This window comes from Alosa pseudoharengus, unplaced genomic scaffold, assembly GCF_046254945.1.
Source record: "Alosa pseudoharengus isolate Yale_2024_CS ecotype anadromous, Long Island Sound unplaced genomic scaffold, YU_APseudo_1.1 YU_APseudo_1.1_scf_9, whole genome shotgun sequence".
NCBI classification, from domain to species: Eukaryota; Metazoa; Chordata; class Actinopteri; order Clupeiformes; family Clupeidae; genus Alosa; species Alosa pseudoharengus.
The window spans coordinates 32506074-32518669 of record NW_027468881.1 but is presented as its reverse complement, the minus strand read 5'-3'; the positions used below and the strand labels follow the sequence as shown (position 1 = coordinate 32518669).

Genomic DNA, 12596 nt, shown 5'->3' with positions numbered 1-12596 from the left:
TGGACATTTCCGTTTCTTTGACATTATTTGTCAGATTTTTAATAAAATCTGTCTAGTCATATGACTTATTAAAAATTGCTACACTGTTACTGTTGCTGTTTACTCAAACAGCTCAGACAGAGCTGAATAAGTTGCAGAGGCAGTTTCGCATCATGGTAGGTTCCCGGCAAGCATATGCCGCAGAGTCAGAGGATATTATCCGGAGACAGTTGTAAGTATCAGGAACTGCTGTGAGCAGTGACATGCATTTCACTGTGATGCTTTCCATACAGGCATGCAAAATGTTTTAAAATGCAGACTTTTCTGTGTCATATGTACCAATGCATTATACCAGTTGCTTTTTGTCAATGTGACACCCTTTTCAATTAAATAGACTATGCCTATTATATGTGTTTTCCATTAGCGAAAACCTTTTATTGCTTAGTAGTAAATAATATCTATTCACATCAATCAGACGGGAAATCCAGAGTCTGAAGGACGAGCATGAGGAGCTACAGTGTAACCTTCGTGTGACACAGGGAAGGAAATGTCAAGACACAGAGGCCACCCAGGACCTCTGCCACATGCTGGTTATCCAAGACAGTGTAGAAACACAAATGGACAGAGAGAAACGGACATTGAAGAGCATAAAGCAAGAGGTGCGATCTGTAGTGACATAATGCCACCTGAATACTTTTCATTCAAAATACTATCTTCTTAGTGATCATAATTGCTGACAACTATTACCTTTTGGTCTATGTTATGTAGATTTTGAGACTTGAGAAAGAGATGGCAGAAACCAAAAGAGAGAAAATGTCTGTAATCAGTAGATGTACCAGTCATGTTTTGGAGAACAAACTGGATCTGGTATAGAACATAAATATATATATATATATATATATATAATATATAGATATGAAATCATCCTGAAAATACTCACAAAATATATTACCAAATATATGTTTTGCTTATCTTTTGTAGGGAAATATACGTAGCAACAAGTTATTGTCAAAGAACAGGCAGCTCAGGGAAGATCTTAAAATTCTCCATATTGAACGAAAACAGTTCCAACAGATATACAGCAAACTGGAGAAGGTTTGTACAAATTCTCTCAGTGTTTAAATTTAATAAAATATCTAAATATAAAGGATCTAAAGTTATTTAAAAAAAAATCCCATCTAAATCAGCATGCATATTTAAACTAGTGTTCATGTAATTCCATTCACCAGGAGTTGGAACTCATTCGCAGAAATATCAGAGATGTCATGAATAAGACCTCTGCTGCTGCTGATGGAAGGTACTGGAGACTTTCATTTGAGGATTGACTTGTAAATAGACTTGTATAATTTCTTTATTGCTTATCATAGCAAATGATGTTCACAAATTGTTGTCTCACTGTACACTGTTTTTCAGGCTGGATATGCAGTTAAAATCCATGTTTTTGAAGGAGAAAACTATGAAGGACATGGTACAATACAACACAGAGTTATGTGAACTAGAGAGAGTTATCTCTTACAATGATCAGCTCAAGAGCTTCATGAGCATTAAGAACCAAGAGAGAACCAGTCAGGGGGAGAGCCAGGACAATCCCCGGAAACAAGGTTCGAGCAAACTGAATTGAGAAACTCTCTGAAAAGATGACGAAGTAGTTGTTACCCAAACAGAGTACATGACTTAAATCAATACAGATGTGCCAATGGAGTCTATTGGGACACAGGCATTAGTCACACGCATTTGTCATTTGTTTAGAGAAAGAAGAAAAGAAAGAGAAGGGGGTGGACTTAGAGGTGTCTTTCAAAAGAATTCAAGATATACTTGGAGAAGAAGATCTCGAGAAAATTATGGCAAAGTTCATTGAAGGTAAGTGCTTTCTTTTCAGTTGTGCAACCTGAACTTTGACCTGTGGGAGCCATCTTGTATTTCTGTAACTCACCCTTTATTCCTCACCTCTTTCCAGTTGAGGATTTAAATTTCTCCTCCCTGACCTACGTCAATGAACAGAACAATGAGGCAGAGCACATAAAGGCCCAGATAGATCAGGTCAGTCAGAGCTAAGGATGAGCTAGGTATAGAACTGACGCTATCTTAAAGAATAACATTTATCTCCATTGAAGGCATAGACCTCTTAAGTTTGCCTACAAAAAGGACCCAAAGCTGCCGTCTTTGCCCATATAAGGAGATCCGTGTGTTAATTGAAGCTAACTACCTATGGCAAGTTGCATTGCAAGTTAGCTCTTGGGTGGCAAAAATCAACGTTTGTCATCTTAACGTACCAAAGATCACAAACGGAAATCCACAAGGATTGGCTGGTTGTAGTGGTCTGGTGCTGGCTGATGTAAATGTGGTCAATCAGCCAGCTCACGTGCCACATACAAACAAACATGCTAGAAACACTTCTAAGTTGAGATACTTGTTAAGTGTGTAAATCCCTGTGACACTTGAGGTGTGTGTGTGTGTGTCTTTCGCTGATTTAGATCTTGGAGGCAATCGATCATCTGAACTCAGAGTGGCAGAAGCAGCAGGCCGTGCGTGCTGCTCTCCTCCAGGACATAGCCTCTCAACAGCAGCAGACAGAGAGGCAGAGGCAGGCCTACGAGCTGCGCATCACAGCTATCAACAAGATCCTGGACCAGCTCAAAACAGGTTGGCCTGGCGGGTTATCATTGGTGGTGATCTTTATGGCTCCCTTTCAACTGAAGTCTGAAAATGTATCTTAGTTGATAAGGTAATGTTTTACCCAGTGTTCATAAGCTAGAAAGATTGTTTCATTGGGGTCATGCTGTTAAATTCTAGAACACAACTTGAACTCTCCGTTGAAAAGAGTTGGCTGGTTTGTCAGGTTTTTTTTTTTTTAACAAAAACTTCTTATCATATTTAAAAATGAGAAAAAAATTTTTTTAGAAGATGCATGCACTTTGCAGTAAATTAATTTGTCTGTTGTATTGTAGGTATAAATGCTGTGCTTAACCAGATCAACTGTGATCGCTCTGAAATCGACGAGAAATTGGGAGCGTCCTGCGATAACAGGGAGAGCATCACCATGGCCTTTCTGGGCCTCGTGGAGCACCGCACCAATGAGCTGCTGACCATTCAGTCCTTCGTCAATGCCAAGGTGGTACAGTGCCAGATTTTCATTACGGCTGTTGGTGAATCTCTTGTGATTGTTTGTGTATGTGATAGTTGTGACTGTCTTTCTTTCTCTCTCTATCTCAGGATCACGAGAAGGAGTACTGTGCCATGGCAACTGCGTGTCACTTGCTGGGAAAGAGTCAACCGCTGTCCCAAGAAGATCTGATCATCAGACCCCCTGTTCAATGGTATGTGTTATTCAAGCAACGAAACACACGAGGCAATGTAGAACATCATAATGGCTGTGATTAGATAATAGCATCAAATGTTTAGTGTTGCAGGCTGAGAGGTGACAAACCACACTGTGGTCCCAAAGCATGTGGATAAATTTTTATTTCAAAATGGTTATACCTCAATGCATCTTAACATTACTTACTATGCTTGCTTGCAAGGACTGAATCTGATACAGAGGAATGTGAATTGGCTTTGGGTGAAAGAACATTATCCAAAGAAGAGCTCTACAAGCAAGCCTTGAAGAGGGTGAGAAAGTCAATACATAAAAATAAACCTGTGTAGACTGGTTATTAATGTAGCCGTTTTCCTGTATTGTTTTTACATTTGGTTTAGCTTTTTTTTAGATACCAAGATACCATAATAGCTTCTTATAAGTCACACAGGCATAAATGGTACAGTACCAGACCGGCATGTTTGTTTTGCCACAGATGCAGAGGAGGAGGAGAAGCAGACCAGAAGTGAAAACATCCAGAGTCAGCCTTGGGCCCAACTTCCGCCAACGCAGCCTGGCTTTCCCTTGATGTGGCTTCCTGACCTTGTTTGACTACTTCACAGCTTATTTTCATATGTACATTTTGTGAGGACGATAAACAAGCTGGGACTGTGAGCCACACTTAATGTCACACAGAAACACTTCATGGAGGAACCATATGAACCATAAGTTCTTCAAGTCTTCCACACTAGCTGATATGAGTGATTCTTATGTAATGATACACTTGATTGCAAATAAACATTAGGTCGATTTTAAAATATTGGATTTTATTTAACATCTGTCGCATTACATGTTTTTATAAACATGATGGCAGTGGCACAGTGTGTACTGTGGACACCTGAAACATCATTTGTGCTGATTCTGTGAACTGTGAACAGAATCTACAATCTATTTTATTTGTGTTCATTTTCATCACAATAAAAATATAAAAGTCACTTTAGACAGTCATTTTCACACAATCAAATGTTAACTAAACATCAATGTATTTTGCCACACAATGTAAGTTGATCACAGTGGTTTGTATAAATCACTGAGTGAGGTATACAGTATTTTCAAAAGTATACATTTGTGCAACTCAGGTTTTAACAGTTTGCAAAATACAAATACAATCATAAAACATAAAATGTCTTTTTATCCTATTAATGTTATCAATCATAGCACTGAATCACAGATGTAAACCCGATTTCTGAAATTCCCTATTCGGTCATTAAAACTCTCCCTAAGAACCATCCATCCTGTTTGAAACTACTTTCATCATTTCTGGGTCTTTGCACCCTATTCATTACCACAGAACACCACTCTATTCTCCAGTCGTGAGCGCTCAGCTTCAAACACCAGCCTGTGGCTCGCCAAGGTCTCTCTCGGACCAGAGCAGATGAGGGAGGGATCCTCACTCTGCAAAGAAACAGATGAACTCGCTAGTAAAACAAGTCGATAGCAGCGTTTGTTTGGTGCTGTGCTACTCATGCTGTTCTTTACCCATGAGTGACTATGTCAACATCACCTTTATTATTACAACCTCAGGTTCAAAGACCCTGTAAATATTTCAGTTTAAATGTACCGAGGGCTATCTACAGTGAATGTCATGAACACCTACATCGATCAGACACCGCAAACAACAAAACTGTAACTTACTGCCACAGCCGAGATGAAAGCATCCACTAGGTGATAATCTGCCACGCCATGGCCTTTCATAGCAAAGCTCCCAGGGGCTTTCAAATCCGCCGAATGCTTAGTAGACCTCTGTGTGAGAAAGTCAAACACGCTGATATCGTGGCCGTTGTAGTGGAGCTCCCCCTGGAGGACAAATGAGTAACAGTGTTGTGTTTTTTTTCTTATTCTTTCCAGTGAACATTATGCATGCTTTATTATATTAAATAGCATGGATGCATCAAGCACATCCTTGAAGCCCAGGACCTACCCTGCTTCCATAAATAGTTGTTTTACGCAGACAGAGCTCTTCTGTGAAAGCTACCATGGTAAACGCAGCAGTGAGCCCTCCTTCAAACTCCATGTTTACAACCTATAAAAGGATCGGCAAAAAGTATTTACTTTAGTAATCTGTACAATAAAGTTGACAGTTTTCAATTCTGTACAATTCCATTTGTGTAAGGCAACATGGAAGCTGTATTAGTATTTTCATTGTTACGTCTGATAATGTGCCATGTCCATCAATACTGTTTTAATGGTCTTCTAACTCTACACTGACAAAAAATATAATAGTTAAAACATGCATCCTTAACTGGTATATTTGATTGGTATATTAAAGTGCACAAATATGATCAATATAATTTCCAGTGTGAAATTAGGTCTGTGAAATTGGGTCTTATCGATGACAAAGTTAGTTTTGAGTGAACAACAAATCCCATCTACCTGATTGGAACAGACGTCATTGTCACACTCGTACACACACCGACCGTAAGGCCCAGAGCGCAGAGCCACCGTCACGGACTCAATGTCAGGAAGGGAGTTGGAACAGATGACTGACACAGGCCAGCCCACACATCCCTGAAACAGCATGTTAGACACACACACATTCACTCTCAGATCCCAACTCTGACACCAAAACTGCTGTTGAACTCAGGAATAATAAAAACAAAAATCAAGTCAATCAATCTTTTTAAAAAATAACTTTCATTCATTCATTCATTCAATCTTTATTTATTCTCGGAGGTTCATTGAGAGTAGTCCTTAAGTGAAGCCGAGATTACACAGTAATAATGGAATAACAAAAGATATAGTATAATAATTATGAAAAATAAAACAAAATAAAACAAATAATAAGATAACCTACATACCATTATAAAGGAGGAAGGGAAATAAAAGTACAGAAAATATCAATAATAACAATAATAAAATAACATTTACATAAAACTGGTACAATTTGAACTTCACAAAAAGCTAAAAGGATTGAGGCAAAACAATTAGATACACCTGAAATATATCACGATATAACATGATCATTCAAATGGGGCCTAATCTAGAGGACAACACAGACACAAGAAAGTCTGTTGGTGACAAGTTAAAAGCTAAAATTGCTACATAAGAAACAAAGAAACCAACCTTTTTCACTGCGTCAAGGTAGATTTTGCGAGCTGAGTATGGACAGTTTGTTTCGACAGGACAGTCTAAGCAGCGATCTGCAGCTCCAGCAGGCTGGAATGAAAGCCCATTCTCTCAGTATAACCGTATGTTCAATGTATATCATATTCTTGCCATTTTGCCGCTGTCTATGGAATATTGCCATTTTGGATTTATTAATCTTGCATCAAGGTTAATACTTGTCTACTTGACTGTACATGACTAATACTTGACTGTATCAGAATACAAAAGGGAAGATCAGACTGACCTTGTCTTCTTTGCGGAAGTGACTCAGAGACCCAAATGATGAAACTTTTATACACCTGCAAATAATGGAGTCACCACAGAAAAAAAAAAAAGTCACCGACAGAACCATCTGCACCTGCTAAGTATTCAATAAAATGTGTTGTTAATCATAAAGTCAAACCTGCGGCCACTGGCCCAGTGATGGATGAGGTCCAAGTCATGGCAGCTTTTGGCCAAAAGGGAAAATGAGCTCTGCTCCTCGTTCCTCCAGTTCCCTCTGACAAAGGAATGAGCAAAATGATAGAAGCCCACCTAGCAGTCGGGAACATATTAGAGCAAATCCATTTAGACAGAGCATGGGGTATGCAGTGAAGAAGCACTTCACACAAACACACTATATGGAAATAGGATCCTCAGTTGTTTTTAACACCCGAGGGGTAAAAAGTTGATCAACGGAACTGATCATCGAGGAAGCTGGCTCTGAGACTGTGCTTTTAGCATTCGTGCCAAAGGGTCATTCCACGTCAGTTCAACCAGGGCCCACGCACTTAGGTCTCAAAAAATTCTGAAATTATTTAGTAACCTGTGGTAGCTCTATACAAAACATATTGATGTCAAAAAGCCCCATTGACATCAATATGTTTTATATAGAGTCACCACACTGCCACCTGTGGTTGTATAGAGTAACCTGTGGTAGCTCTATACAAAACATATTGATGTCAATGGTGCATTTTGCCCATGTTCAGGGTGGAAAGTGAAAAAGAAAGATTAGCATAAGACAAGTCAAATTGGTGTTTTTAAAAAGGAAATATCATGGAGAATAAAGAAAAAAATATTTAAAAATTCTTTGTATTAAAAATTCTTTGCTCTGAAAATGAGAACCAAAATTATTTTTTAGACTTCTAAGGTCTGCTGTTCAGACCCTGAAGGAATTTATTTTCTGTTCATTGTTTTTTGTGAGAGTGTTTCTACTTATCTCAGCAAGGAAAATAAATCAAGAGCCTATGTTGAGTACAAATATGTCTTCTGAAGGCTTAAACAGAGCCCAGCCAAAAACTCCAATAAAATTTGTATCAACTTTGAGGGACAGCTATGACCATGCAGGATTATCCAGACCAAACGTGAGGATTTTGCTACATACTATTCCTATTTATGTACCAGCATGCTACATTTGAGCCTCCTACATGGTTTAGTTCTTGCGCTGTGGGCTTGTGAACTTTGACAAAAAAAAGAGGCCAAACTAAATTGACACCCCCTCCCCCTGTGAAACTGGCTGTATCTTGGAAAGTATTGATCTTACATAAGAGTAATTTTACAGTGTGTCTCCTGGGTAACATAGGTACACCTGGTAACTAAATAATTTCAGAATTTTTTGAGACCTAAGTGCGTGGGCCCTGGTTGAATTGACGTGGAATGACCCCAAAGTTAAAAGTAAGATCTTCCACATCACACTCGGTGTACCCAAATATAATGCAATACAACTGATATTTACATACTGGCTCCAGGTGTTGTATATGGATCACATCCCCGACGACTCCGCTGTCTAACAGAACCTGGGATTAGGGAAAAAAGTCTCCTTAGGATAAGCAAACATATACACATTACCTACTTTCACAGTGATTCTATGACTCCATTTATATTTGTTTTTAAAATGTGTCCTGGTTCATCCGATCACAAGTAGTCAGTTTTAAATACAAGTGTAATCACCAAGACACATTGTTATCCGATCACTTAAACCACTTGCCGAGGTGGTCTAAAGAGCATAAACGAACTCTGAAGCTTCCTGAATGTAGCGTTGGCAGTAACGTAATCTAAACACAAATGGCAACATCTATGGCTGTGCATCTTGGATAAATGTGTAAATGGTGATGTGTCTCAGCTGATCACTTGTGATTGGATCACCCAATATGCATTCTAAAAAGTAATGTAATCAAGGACTTTAACAAATGACTTAAATCATTTAATATATATAAGTATTAGCTTTCAAAGCAAACTTGAAACACAATACTTTAAACACCAGATTATAGGTCTACCTTTATTTTGTGGATGAGAGGGTCATATCGGAGAACATGGCATACTGTGAGCATTACACCAGCATGAATGCAAGCTTCCACAATTTCTGTACAGTCCTTTTCTGTCACCTGCCATATTGGATAAACATGCAGAGGACTGTGAGCAATGATGTGCGGTGAACACAGAAACATACTTCATCAAGACAAAATGATCTTACAGCCATGGGTTTCTCCAGTAGGATATGATAGCCTTTTCTGGATAGTGCAACAGCTGGATCCTAGGGAGGAAGGATGGAAATTGTACAAAACAGACTAAAGTGAAAATGAGGTCTTGGAAAATCCTAACATGAATCTGAAAAGTGGCAAATAATGTAGCATCCACCTTATGAAGTCGGTCAGGGGTACAGATGAATATAGCATCTGCAAACTTGTCTCTCTCTACAATGGATGTCCAATCTGCCAAACAGAATCGAACAAAACAAAAATAGAGTATGATGTTAATGCAGCATTACAGTTATAGCCTTGGGGATAGTACCACACTGGTATAGGACCTCATCATATCTCTTACCATCAAATACATTTTCATCAGGTATTTGATGTTTTTCTTGCAATTTACGTCGGGCAAACAGCCTTGGATCCACCACACCAACTACCTAAGGGCAATATCGTTAAATGTCATTACACCTCACAAAAGAAGAGTTGGATTAAAAAAGAAGAGTCCACACATTAACGTCGGATTAAGACACCAATCACTGCATGTAAAGCAGTAAAGAATACAGGTTCTCTGTTCTAAACCCTAAAAGCAGAGGCTCCTGTACCCGCATCCTAAGAGGGTGAACGGAGGCATAACTGGAGTATGTCTCCCCACGATTGCCAGCTCCAACTACAATCACATCCACAGGTGTTGGCATAGCGACAGATCAGCCGTCCTTCCTGAAACGAATAGGACATCATTTCCTTAAGTGAGACAATTGCCCAATTGAAGAAATACTTGAGATCTTGATTTTAGATTTCATGTGGGCTACCTACTTTTATTTATTTATTTTTACTTCAATAATGGCAGGTGTTTTCTTAGGCCAATCACAGCTTTTAGCATAACTGGAGGAGCTGACATAAGGGTTATTCCATGTCAAATCAGACAGAATCCAAGAAAATGACATGTGGGATAATATAGCTAGTAGGAACATGAAACTCTATGTTGCTATGAGTACCAAGTGCTAATGTTGTAGGGGAGAGTGGGGTGAGTTGTGCCAGTTTTTACTTAAAGTGACTTTAAAGGGAGGCCATGATGGTAATGCTTCCAACTACAATATGAACATATATTTCAAGATGTGGTGCATCTCTGGGAACAATCACTTTCAATCTGAAATATAGTATTTAAGAGATATAGTTTTCTGAAAAAAAGTGGTCTTGTGGCACAACTTGCCCCCGGTGCGGGGTAAGTTGTGCCTTTGAAGAGAATGCATTGGGGTAAATTGTGCCATCGATTATTGAAGTAAAACAGTATATTTTGATCTCAGACACTGTAATGCTTTATAAAAGCTAGACAAATTCAATACAAAATTACTAATTTAAGGTTTTTAAGGATTTTACAACATCAAAGGCCAATTTTCTACAAGCCTATTGCGCCACACAAGCACATCAAAGGTCATTTTCCATTGTCACACCAGTTTCATCCATGTTGTAGATCTTGTGTGGAGGGAAGTCATACCTGAAATGAGATTAAAGTTTTGTTGCTCAGAGAAGTTTACAGCAGATTTAGGTGGTTGGATGTGGTTGTGTAGATGTCAACTCTGCCACTGCTACTACCTAGAGATGATGTTCCCCCTCTCCTTCCCAGGCTTCCTGGTCAGTGTGTGTGTGTGTGTGTGAAGTTCACAGCATTTCATGGGACTTAGACCGTGAAACATTACTCCTAGTGCCTTTATATGTTCTGCCAGCTCCTTCTCCATACAGTACTGTATGCCCTGCCTGTCTTCCTCTTATAACTCTGTGGCATGATGGTATATTTCTATTTTTGGTCTAAAATTAAGAATGTCACATAGTTTTAGTGATAAAATGTAAGAATAAAATGCACAATTACAATAAAATAATATGTTTAAAACATTATTTATAAGTGGGGGTGAGTTGTGCCACTGGCACAACTTAACCCAGGCCCTTTGGCACAAATCACCCCAACCCCACCATTTTGGAAAAAATGCATCATCCATCAGATTTGAGCTAACATCATGCTAGCTGTATAGACTCATAATGTAGCTTACCAAAGCACTCAAACATGTGTGAAATGTTTCAAACTTGTCTATAACTGTTTTGACACAACAATCAAAAAAACATGATCATAGAAATTTTACTTTGAAAGGCAAAAAACAGATCTTTTAACTTAAATGTGCTTACCTCTCATGCAATGAGCCTCTCTTCTCTGCAGGATGATTGAAATGGCTGAGTCTTCAAAAATGTGTGGTCACATAACCAATTTCTTCTATAGTTTCCTAGAAATAGGGGGTGGCACAACTTCCCCACTGGCACCAATCACCCCACTCTCCCCTACCATGTTTCATTTGATAAATATACTTGGTGAATTGCATTGTATGCCTTGTCCCTTGTCTCTTTCTACAATAAATGCCCATACATTGAGCTACTTCAACATGGATTTATATGGGCCTTTAGCTATCCATAGAACTTTAATCCTTTAAAAATGACTGAAAACTGTAACCTTCCTTTGTTTTATCCATTCATGCGCATTGTAAGAGGAGAATTTAAATATTTGCACATCATTAATCAAATTGATTTACAAAATCTAGGGCCATAGGCTATAGAAAATCACAGGGCATGGCATAAAGTCACTGAGAACTATAGTGCTATAGGCCTTCCTTCGACGTTGGGATGGCTATAAATTGTTTCTGAAATTATGTTTTTCAGGCTGTAAAACTAAATAAATAGCAAGGGCTGAAAGAAATGTGAAGACAATTTTAACATAAATATTTATTACAGGGCTTGGTGTTGGGACCCACAAAATCTGAGACGGTGCAGCACAGCCTTCTCTGACTTGATACCGAATGACTCACACTACTTGTTGTAGCTTGTGGTTTGACAGGAGTTAACAGGATTTCCTCTCAAAGAAATGTTCCACAGCATTACACAGAATCCCAGTAGCTGCTACAGAAACCCCAGTGCAACATGCATTTCAGTGTTCACCGTCCTCTCACTAAAAGAAGATATATGGCTGCTCCTGTGGTTAGCATGATGTGGTTATGAGAGGTACTCACCAACTCTCTTGTTAAGTTCCCCACTGTTAGTAGCCTACGTCCTTAAACAAATTAAACGGTAACTTCCGAATAGGAAGGACTGCTACTAAGTATGTAACTATGTAGGCATGTAGGTATATAACTATGTAGGCAACATCAGGGTTATCTGAGGGCATACAGTCTGAAAGGACGGGCTGGCTGGCAATGGACTTTGATCTTTCCTATCCGGAAATGTGGACTCTTAAATGCCTGTTATGGTGTCTGTTACTGTTGCCTGTGTCCGTATTAGATGCAGAGGACAATACCCACAGCGCTTGTCAGCTTCGATATGAGAAATAGAATGATCTTCAAAAATGATTGAAGGGAATCCTTGCCTCCTACTCAAACCAGATTTCAACAGCAACAGGGGCAACAACACCAGGGCAAAACTTGTTTGATGACGTCAACTGAAAACAAATCAACGAGATACTAAGGAAGCACTCACAGTGGTTAAATATCAACACAGATTTACAGCGCCGCCTAGCTTTGCCACCCAAATACGCCATCCTAAATTCTATGAGATGTAGGCTAGGCTCTCTATACATCAAGCAAGGTTGGCCAGTGGGCCTTCTACTATTTGTGTCTTTTATCAATAAGAGGTGGGATAAACATATTGAAATATCTCTGTATCAATAGGAA

General features: G+C 39.0%; 1 protein-coding gene across 7 annotated transcripts; it reads right to left on the bottom strand.

The window, feature by feature from the left end:
* Window positions 1-4080: 4080 nt before the first annotated feature.
* LOC143114625 (inositol 2-dehydrogenase) lies at window positions 4081-12344 on the bottom strand. 7 transcript variants are annotated; one of them, XM_076276313.1, is made up of 15 exons: window positions 11068-12344; window positions 9703-10384; window positions 9492-9606; window positions 9242-9326; window positions 9056-9129; window positions 8892-8951; window positions 8695-8802; window positions 8158-8214; window positions 6843-6973; window positions 6684-6738; window positions 6398-6490; window positions 5708-5842; window positions 5256-5357; window positions 4970-5131; window positions 4081-4729 (listed from the first exon to the last, which is right to left on the bottom strand). In XM_076276313.1, exons 3-15 carry the CDS (start codon window positions 9582-9584, stop codon window positions 4610-4612), a joined length of 1275 nt encoding a protein of 424 aa, XP_076132428.1. In that variant the 5' UTR covers window positions 9585-9606; window positions 9703-10384; window positions 11068-12344; the 3' UTR covers window positions 4081-4609. The 7 variants fall into 7 exon arrangements, with proteins under 7 accessions (XP_076132428.1, XP_076132429.1, XP_076132426.1 ...); XM_076276314.1 differs by having other exon boundaries at window positions 10341-10384; XM_076276311.1 differs by having other exon boundaries at window positions 9492-10384.
* Window positions 12345-12596: the final 252 nt, after the last annotated feature.